We start from the raw sequence: 10,758 nt of genomic DNA on the forward strand, positions 1-10,758 counted from the left end.
ATTAACACATCCATGCTTGCAAGGCACTTGAAAATTGTTAAACAGAGCATGGTGTACTCCTGCAAAATACATTGATGAATTAACCATCAGAGATCTACTGGTTCATTAGGAACCTTTGAGAGATGTGCCTTCTCATTAGCCTGGTACAAACCAACCCACTGCAGGAGGGAACAAGTTGCTTCAAAGGAGGTTCAACTTTCTGCCAGTTTAATATTCATCTCATTGACAGACTTCTGAATCTTCATTTAATTCCAGTTCCTTAAATGTTTGCTGATATCCTATCTCAATCTCTCTGTTCTATTTCTTTTTATGCTTTCTTTTTTGTCACGGGATAGAGGAATAGATCATTTTTTCCCACTGTCCATTAAAATTCCCTTTGCCTGCAGTGCAGTATGCTCTATAAAAGAGATGAACCTGCTGCAAGTGAAATAAGCTGATGCTGCACTGTCTTTTTAGAGCAACAAAAATCTTTATAGATTGTTTTTCCCAGTGTTATGAATCTCCTTCAAAGTCATAAGTCACTGTTATCAATTAATATACTTAATAGTCTCATTTCCAATTCACATTCAGGCCATGGCAGATGCTTGAAAGCTTTGCCTTTCAGACATAGAATGTTACCTTGTATGTGATGGGGGTTCTAAAGGAGGGGTGGTTCAGGAGCAGGAAGACGTGTTAAAGTGCAGCACCTGAGGCCTTCTTGTTTTCTGAATTTACAGTCTCAGGCTGGCAGTCGTATAAATGAGTGATGCTCTCTGATGTTCTCTTCCAAGCAGGCTATGAAATTGGCAGGGAGTCTTCAGTTTTGTGCTGATGTGTCCAGAATTCAAATAATTTGATTCTTGGGTATAATGACAATTGGAGGCACAGTATTACCTTGAGAAAAGAGATGGCAGAGACAGCTTCTGTATCCTGTATTGAATTAACAACCGATTCCCATTTACTCTCTCCCCCGAAAACTCTATTATGCTGGGCTCTTATTGCCCTTATTCAAGGGCATGGAGTTAAAAAAGTGATATCGATGGTAATGCTCTCATCTTCCTACCATGACACTGAATAATGGGGACAAAGAAGGGAAATTGTAAAGGATGATGTGCCTTTTAAAATACTGATGATATTCAAAACATAGAAAGGACGATGCATTTGAATACCAGCTGATGAAGACAGATTCAGATTTTTGGGTGTTTTGCTTATGATTTTAAATCATCTTTGCTTTTATTTTAGCCAGTGGTTTTGGAGCATTTTGTTTCCTTCTTATTCAGGAGAGAGTCCTTACTGTAGGAGGACAGAGGTGAAGTGTTGGTTACACTAATTCGAAGATAAATCTGTTCTTTCTCCTCCTGGATCTAGAGAGGGTGAGTTAGGAATCTGGTGGGGAAAGACCACCAACAGACTGATGTAATCATACAGGTAGAGTATACTCTGCTCAAGTGGAGGCTCTTCTTCTGGCACAAGCTGTCATTTTCCAGTTCAGCTTAAGCCCTTTCTGAAGTTACATGGACTGGATAAAACTGGTGGTCTTATAACAAAATAAGAACATCCACTGTGGACTCTGAAGCATCTGTCCTTTACAGATATATTCATTTAGATTTAAAAGTGTGTTTTCCAGTGTAAGTGATACCTTACACAAAATAGGAAGTGTATTGCCATTAGAAAGAATAAGTGATAATACCTCCATTTTACAGGCAGGTAACAGAATATTTAAATACCTTGCCAAAAGTCACACAGGAAATACTTTCTGAGGTGAGAACAAAACATGGATCTCACTCTATTAGTGCAAACCCACAGCTTCCCTGAACTATTGACACTAATCCCAACCCAGATGTTAATGAGTCCCTTACAGTAAATGTTCAGTCAAAGCTCTCTGTGAGGTGGAATCATGGAAATCAGCTCTGCAGCATGGCTGAATAAGGTTAAAAAATACACTGGAAAGCGTTTAGGGAACAAGTGTCAAAACTCACCTGTAATGATACCCATTGATTCTGGCTATATTGATGCTATCATTATGCTGATGTAACTCTGTGATTGCAGTTATATTCAGTTATACCATCATGGAGTGATCAGGATGTGGCTCAAAACCTCTTGATAGCAATTCAGAGCAGTCAAAATCATGGCTTACTTTGTCAAAGGGAAGCTCATTTTATCTCCCACTGCCCCTCACATGGTCAGGAATATCAGCAGAGGGCTACCTATGATCTGAAACGTAGTCTTGGTTCAGAAACCCTTCAGAGGTCAGCAGCATGGGGTGGGGTGGAGGCCTTGTCTCCCCTCACCAGTGTGTGACTGATTGCCATCATCTGCAAAACCTTCTTGTCATGAACTAGTGGAAAAAATCCCTCACGATGAGGGTGCTGAGGCGCTGGCACAGGGTGCCCAGAGAAGCTGTGGCTGCCCCATCCCTGTCAGTGTTCAAGACCAGGTTGGACACAGGGGCTTGGAGCAACCTGCTCTAGTGGAAGGTGTCCCTGCCCATGGCAGGGGGTTGGAACTGGATGAGCTTTAAGGTCCCTTCCAACCCAAACCATTCTATGATTCTGTGTTCATGAAGCCCTAAGCACTCCTCTGCCCTGCTTGTACAATAGTGCTATCAAGGCATATTTTGAGGGGGAAAGCAAAAGGGGTGAAAGAAGAGGGACTCTCAGAGGAACATCATAATCATATGGCAGGGCATGATGATCTGTGAGCCTTTAAAAGTGTCTGCCATGAAGCTCTTGCTACAACCTTGTCTCAGTAATAATTGTCACCCTCACCCTGTGTTAGCATCCTGGTTATATCCACCAAGCTGTGAAAACTGATGAGGATATTGAGACTTCATTTCTAGCTGGACTAAATATTTGCAAAGAGCCACTGCAGGTGAAGAGCTGTATTTTCCTTGGGTATATAGCTGCCTTGCCTGTGCTGGCAGGGATGTTTTAGGCTTAGAATTAGAATTATAACCAGCTGCCTGTGGCCTCCAGAGGTCAGCATCTCACTTGAGAAGAGCTAAATCACTTTGCAAGCATGATCTCATTATGTATAGTTTCCTATATTACTGGTAATGAGATTTGAAGGTTTTGTCCCCAACATTAGTTGTGACAACAAAAGCAAGAAAAGAAATAGGAGTTCTCAGAATATCCATTGTAAAAAGGAAGATGTCATTGGTCAGTACTGCCTCTTGGATGGGAGATCCCTTAGGTGACAAAATCAGACAAATATCCATATATTTAGGTGCTATTCCTTACGTGTTAGTACTGATGAGGTGAATGGACATGCCACATATCTTCTGAGTGGACTGTCAGACTGTGTTAAAAGCTCTATGTTTTTAGTACATTGACCACAATTTGCAATTCTAGTGGCACTCTCAGAAAAGTATAACACAGAACCAGAAAACACAGAGATGAGAAACAGATTATCAGAGGCATGAAATGGTTTTCATGCGAGAAGGAACTTGGATTATTCATTTCAGAAAAAAACAAGTTGGAAGGAATATGATACAGGTCTTTAAAGAATAGTGGGGAAAAAAGGTGATAGGAAGTGACCCTTCATATCCCTCACAGTATAGTGGTCTGTGGTGGGTGTTAATCAGAGGGGTCTGCAGGAAAGCTCACACAAAGCTCACTGGACCTTCCTATGAGCTGGAAAGGTTTCATGTGGGGTCACTCTCTGCTTGTCTGAACACCCACTCCTTGTTTCTGATGAAGTAAGATACCAACTGTCCACTTTTGCCTGACCAGGTGTACTTCTTGTGTTCTTAATATTACTGTAGTGCTAAGAAAGTACCTTTTGCTTAGGAAGCAAGTGACAACAGTCATTGTAGAAAAGATTCTAAACTGAATTCTTTCTAAATAGTAGCAAGTACTGATTTGCTCTGGTGATGTTATACTGGATTCAGTAATACAGAGCAAAATCAGAAGAGACTACCTTTCTGAGACCGTGATCTCCTTTGTGATGAGACAGGCTCTGATGTACTCAAATGTATTTCTCTGTGGGCCACCAGCCTCAAAACATCCTCATAAACACCAAAGAGTCTCAGTGTCACACAACACTTTCTCATGGATGCCGGAGAGGGACACTTCATCAGGGACTGGAGTGACAGGACAAGGGGTGATGGGGTTTAAACTGAAACAGGGGAAGATCAGGTTAGATATGAGGAAGAAGTTCTTTACTGGGAGGGTGCTGAGTCACTGGAACAGGTTGCCCAGAGAAGAGGTAAATGCTTCATCTCTTGCAGTGTTCAAGGCCAGGCTGGACAGAGCCTTGGATGACATGGTCTAGCGTGAGGTGTCCCTGCTCATGGCAGGGGGTTGGAACTAGATAATCTTAGGGTCCTTTCCAACCTGTGATTCTATGATTTCTCCTACAACACTAATTTATCCTTAGCATGAAGAACTCAACAAAGCTTACTGAGATATTGGTGTTCTTACATTATGTCTTTGAAACACAACCATGAGTGGAACCAGCAGGCACCAGCTGTAAACAGAGCATGGAAACCTTGCTACAAAACATAAAATAAATAATACAAACAGAAAATCCAGCCCAACTAAAAAAAAAATAACCACTACCACTCAAATCTTCTGTTATTTTTATTAAAGCTGCAGAATCTTACTACACACAACAAATATTTTATCGATATAATCTAAGTTAATAAAATAGTTGAACAACTCTTTAGATTTATATTTGTATAGAAATGATCTGTGGAACATCTCATCTTGAAACAGCAGTGCCAAAAAAACAACTATTCAGCAGGACTTTTAAAGAAGAGTTTGGGACTAGAGGATGCACTGTTCATTCTCAAAGAAAACAAAAACTCCATGCAAAAATAACCCCCACCCTCTTCCCTCTTTCTCTCCTTCCCAAAGTGTAAGGCCATATAGAATGACCACAGAAGTGGTGGCCCTTTCCTTCCAGTTTTCTTCCTCATGTCTACAATAGGAGCTGTCATCTAAACTCAGTAACTAAAACAAGATGAAAAGAAAGTTCAATTGCACAATCCTAGTCTGCAGGTGACAAAGTCATAACATCTCTTTACAGAAGTCCCTACTCTTTTTCCAGTTAGGAGAATTCGTTAACGTGTTGTGTTTGTTCCCCACCTCTCGCCTACGTGGCTGGTGTCAGTTATTGTCCATATGCCTTTGTTAACAGAAGTCAGTCTATCTACTATTGCTTCAGACTCCCTCTTCACCTATATGTAGTTTAGATTCTATGTAGCACTGCCTGCAAAGGGCCGACTCCATGGTATTTTCCCCCCATTTTAGACAAAGCCCATAGCTCAAGTGATGATCTCCTCACTGCAGCTACGCATCGGTGTCGCCTGCGAGATGGCTTTTATACACTATGAGGCATGTCTTTGCTAGATCATTCCATTTATCTTAGTCCACTCGTAGATGTCCTGTTCACATACTATGTCCGAGTTGATGAGCAGGTATCTGTCCCCGACACAGAAATGTTTCTGGCAGGCAGCACATTTGAAGCATTCAAGGTGATACACTTTGTCCTTCACCCGCATGGTCATCTCGTAAGCGCGGATTCGCTTGTCGCAGGAGGCACAGAGGCCATCTTGGCCAAAGAGCCTGAAACAACAACAGCAGAGAAGTCAGCAGAGTTCCTTTGCTGGGGAGATGGGAGAAACCAAATCAAAACAAGAACACAGCATCAATGCCTTGATCCATTAGTCACAGTACTGGCAAGGCAGATAAAGGTCATGTGGAAAGCTGCTGAGGAGAACTCTAAACTTTGCAATACCAAGCATTGAAGTAGGAAGTCCAAGTTCCTCATCCATTTTCAATATAATTGGCTTCTCTGATCAATGACCTTACCCTGAATTGCTGAGCAGATTCAGGAGGAGTAAAGGTTTCCCAGATCAAAGCATAAAGTTGTGCTGTGCCAATACTTCCACTTCTGTGATCAATACAAATTACCTTTCCATTGATAAATTTTGCCTCTCTACAGCTGTTGCTACTGTAGTTTACAGAAAGGAGGTGACACAAACTATGATCTAAGACTCCCCTGTCTCTTGTCACTGCCTTCACACTGGAGACTCTTTCAAACCCAGACGTTTTTGTAACCATGAAGTCATTCCTACTAAGACTATATGTGTGAATGCCAGCCTTTCATGCAGTCTGCTGGCAGCACACCTGGTAAGTCAAATCAGTAATAAATGAGCATGAATATATATATTTTTCTTTAGGGGGGGGGGGAGGGGAAGAAAGGCTACATCCTACTTGTTCAATGTAGAAACCTATAGAGTTCTGAGTTTCCATACTAATTCTGGTCAGAGTTCTTCCACTTCCTACACTTCTCTTACATGTGCTGTACCTTCTTCATACCACCTTCTGAACTGGAAATAGGATGCCTCCTAAATTAAGAGATCTTGAAAGGGAAAAGACATCATTTCGTTCGTCTACCAGGAGATGGCAGTGTTTACTTCTGCCCAACGAGAGTAATCCTAAGGTTACACAAAGGTTGCCAAATTTTTCATTGATGAGGAAAGAAATTATATGTTGTATTATTAAAGAAATGTAAACGTTGAATTTCACTGCGAGAAAATACATTCATTGTATGGTCATATTACTGTTGCTTGCATTTTAAGCTGAAAAGTATTTGGAAAGTGTTGGGTATGCAGAGTATTTACAAGTGGTCCCATTCCCATCAGGAAAGCTCAGGGACACCATAATTAGGAACTCCACTGAGATTCTGGCTTAATTTTACGCAGGTAAATCAGCCTTCAGCAGGGGAGCTGAAAAAACATCAAATGCCTTTCTTCTGTTCCACAGACCTCCTGACACATTGGGGATCCATTAGAATTGGTACACAGCCAGCACAGCAAAGATCAATACCCTTTAATTGTAACCAAGAATATAAAGATCCTTTGTTATCCATTTTGTGAACTATATTTATCTCAATTTAATCCTTCTCCTTACAAGTTCTGGCAGAACAGATAAGCAGAGAGACTTTAATGACAAAACCTGTGACAAGTGTATTTGTAGGATCTGATTCAGCAAATTCTTGCCTATTCAGGACCAATTAATTTTCATTAAAAAATGCTTTTTTTTTTCCCCCACCAAGATTTTAAAGACTTAACCTATAAAGAACTCTAGGTGACTGCATCACCACAGATAACCTCTATAACTTACCAAATAACCTCAGTGGTACCATAAAGCATCTCTGCATGAACCCCCCAAACATATGAGCCCATACTGTAAACCTGAGCTTGCAGACAAGTGCTGTGTTACAACTGTGAATACTGTCAGGCTTTACATTTAAGAGTAATCAAAATTAATTCTTTATGGGCAGGGCCTTGATCAACCTGCTCTAGTGGGAGGCGTCCTTGCCCATGGCAGGGGGTTGGAACTCGATGAGCTTAAGGTCCTTTCCAACCCAAACCGTTCTGATTCTATGCAAATGACGTGAATAAGCAAAGTTGAAATGGTAGAAAGAAGGGGAGTGAGGGTGGAAGGAGTGGGCTGTGTACCTGAGATAGTCCCTTCTGCAGAGCTTTCTGCCCAGTTTGTAATACAACCGTCTCCCCACCTCGCCCAGCCTGCAGCCGCAGAGGTCGCAGCTGAGGCAGTCTTCGTGCCAGTACTGGTCGATGGCTTTCAGGAAGTAGCGGTCCCCGATGTTCTGTTGGCAACCGCCGCATGTCAGCAGCGAGGGGGGAATTTGGAGGACTTCATCCACCGGCTCCCTGAGGGAACGAAAGAATCATTGGAGGAGGAAAATGTACCCTGAAAGCATCCACATCAGAAGAAGAATGAAAACCAAAATGAAACTCAAGATGGGTCACGTTAGAACAGGGATTACACCCTCATGTTTTATCCCAGCTGAATAAATGATTTATCCATTTCTTTAAAGAAAAAAAGAGATCAGCTTAAAACGTAAGGAGTTAGTAAGAGTATCCAGAAATGTACTAATTTATTTCTTTTCCTTCAAAGAATAATGCATAAACCTGACAATCTCTGTATCACTCCTGAGTATTCATTGCTGTGAAGGCATCTACTACTTTACTTGGACGTTGGTGTCTGTGTAGATCCATCATTTTTCTTCTACTGGACAGAACCTGGACTGCTCAGTCATGTGTCTCAATCCATGCAGTTCTCACAAAAGAAACAGCTTTCCTATAACATAATTCTTCCATAGTTAAGGATTGCTCTTTGGAAAAAATACCTGGATTCACCGGTTCATAGCAATGCTGGCTATGACCGATGCATACCAACATTCATAAAGTTCTTGCTATATTCTTCACCTTTCCAAATAATTCTAGTTTGGCCACCACGCAGAGCAATGCTTTCGTTTCCAACTGTAAGTGACCTGATCAACACAGATAACCTCTGGATTTACCTGTAAGTTACTGAAGAACCCCAGCAGAACCATAAAGCATTTGTGATGAACCCAAAAATACACAAACCCATATCATAAACATGAGCTTTGTCTGCAGTGCTGCTGGAAGCAAAGGGAATTTCTGCCTCACCAAGGACTAAGCGACTGGAAAAGGCACCTGAGGGATTTTAGATGCAGTCAAGTTTCCGTTGGGAAATGTAAATGTGAAGACTAAGTCTGAGGATGTCATTTCTCTGAACAGCATGAAATGAATAAATACAGCGGATGAGGCCGTTGCCCAACTGGTTTAGGTTTTGGTGCTGTTTTTTAATAGAGCTGGAATTTTACCTCATGTTACTGCAGGACTTCTTTTTTCCATTCAGCTAAAGACATGAATCCCCTGGAATGGGTCTATACCAAAGAAGCTCAAACAATTATTTGGGATTTACACATCCCTGCATGAAAAGAGGCACAAATCATTGTGATACCAGCACTGACTATTCATGCACCTTATTTTTTACCCTTTGTAAAAAGCTCTGAAACCAAGGATGGTTCTGGTAATACCTGGGGTTAAAGCAAGAATTTTCTTCAAAGCTGCTTCCTTAAGGAATTTTCTTCTTTGCCTTTTTGTGCAATTTTACAGTTTCTGCCCAAAAACAGAACAGCAAAAAAGGTTTGCAGCAACTGGTGCTGTGACTGAAAGCCTCATCCAAACCCCAGGGAAGGTCATTAACTATTGGATCAATCCTTTAAGCACTTGCTTAGTTTTAAACCTGTGGCTAGCAGCAAGGAAGGTGTATGTTTGCACACTAATGCTTTGCTGGATGGTGACTGAGTGCTCAATATCGGGTAGCCCAGATTCTTTTAGGAGCTGCAAACTTGTCTTATAGGTTATTGGGTTCTCCCTCAGTGCTTTTTTCCTGTCACTGACCTTCCTTGGGCTGGTGGAGCAGAAGGGACCTGCACTGATGGAGGAGGATGAAGCTGTTCCCAGTTTCCAGCAGGCAACAGGAAAAGATTATATTCCTACTGCTTATTTACTGGCTCAGCGGTTTTCTGGGCAAAAATTACTTCTTCAGCAGGGAGAAATGACCACTGGTCAAGAACTGTGCTGAGAAAGTCCTCCTGCTGAGCCCTAAGATATTATCTGATTATATTCTGTTCCGCTTTTTGCTCTTCTAAGTTTAAACTGCTGCACCCTGCAAGTTGTGTCACAACATCCCTCTCCTACCAGCTCTCCACCCTGTGAGGTTTTGTTAGAATCATGAGGAACTCAGTACGTGATTAGGCCCTCATTTTCCCAAGTTTATTCTTTAGGGCTCCATCCTCCCTTTCCTGATGTATGGGCTCCACTCTGACAAGTTCTGCGAGCTTTCCAATAGAAGGAAATGCACATTATTCTCCTTTATTATCTATATAAACTTCAGATGGACCCCAAAATGCTTCATCTTAGGGGTGTGCAGGAATCACTTTCCTGTGAAAGCCCTGAACTCCGGAACAGCCGAGCGGATGTTTATGCAGAACAGAGTTGCTGGTTTATGCATTAGCTTTTTGATGTCCATAGATTTCTAAGACAGCACTTAAAAGTCACGAGAACACAAAGTAGGTAAATAAATAAAGATTACTAAAACTTTGTAGTTGAAACGTGGACATCATATGCCTGGGAGCTTGGATTGTTGTTTCTTAAGAAAACAGTATAGAATAAGAGGAAATGTAACATAAAACATCAGATGTGACATGGAATTAATTAATTTAATCCCCCAAAGAAACAGTTTCCATGTGTTCACTCCCGGCTTCAAGCAATGGCATTTTTAGTGGCATTTAGCTCACAGGAAACAAGCCACAAATGACTCAAGTTTACTAAGAGCGATGCTTGAAGCTTTATCTGAAAATGGTGATTTTAGAATGCTTTTCTTCTCTTTTATTGTGATTCCAGACAAACATAACTGCAGTTATTAGCATGTGCAGAGCTGGAATGGCTCTGGGTTTATGCTGCGCTACTGTGCCTCTTGCCACGATGGGATGGGATGTCTGTGCATGCCGGAGGGATGGGAGAGCTGCGGAGCACAGCCCTAAAGCTGCGATCAGGACACAAGCACAGGTCCCTTCCCTGAGTGGGAAACCCTCATGAAGATAAAATTCTCATTTCCTACCTCCCTTTGTAGGGATCCCTTCTACAACCAAGTCTTTCTACATGCCCTTTGCAGAACACCCTGCCCGCAGCAAAGCAGTTTATCCAAGCTCTCGAAAGTTGCATTGTAAAAATGTGGAAGTTGGGCACCCACAGATAACAGCTCTGACTTTCATTGTAATCGGCTACAATGAGTTGGGGCAGGTCAACGATAGGGCACAGAGAGCGTCCCTCCAAACGAAAGCCACCTTCAGCTGTGAAAGCGCGATGCTCTTCCTTTCCCTGAGCCGTTCCAGTACCCGTGGGGCGGATAAACGGGTGGAAAATATCCT

At 41.9% G+C, this 10,758-nt stretch overlaps 1 protein-coding gene across 1 annotated transcript; it reads right to left on the reverse strand.

Moving 5' to 3' along the window:
- Window positions 1-4,740: 4,740 nt before the first annotated feature.
- Window positions 4,741-7,671, reverse strand: LMO2 (LIM domain only 2 (rhombotin-like 1); the record flags this gene model as incomplete). Its single annotated transcript, XM_010011523.1, has 2 exons — window positions 4,741-5,546; window positions 7,448-7,671. Coding segments are annotated over 2 exons (444 nt in total), but the record flags the coding sequence as incomplete, so codon positions are not given.
- Between the last annotated feature and the right edge of the window lie 3,087 nt (window positions 7,672-10,758).

Source organism: Nestor notabilis, unplaced genomic scaffold (assembly GCF_000696875.1).
Source record: "Nestor notabilis isolate BGI_N333 unplaced genomic scaffold, ASM69687v1 scaffold5923, whole genome shotgun sequence".
Taxonomy (NCBI): Eukaryota; Metazoa; Chordata; class Aves; order Psittaciformes; family Psittacidae; genus Nestor; species Nestor notabilis.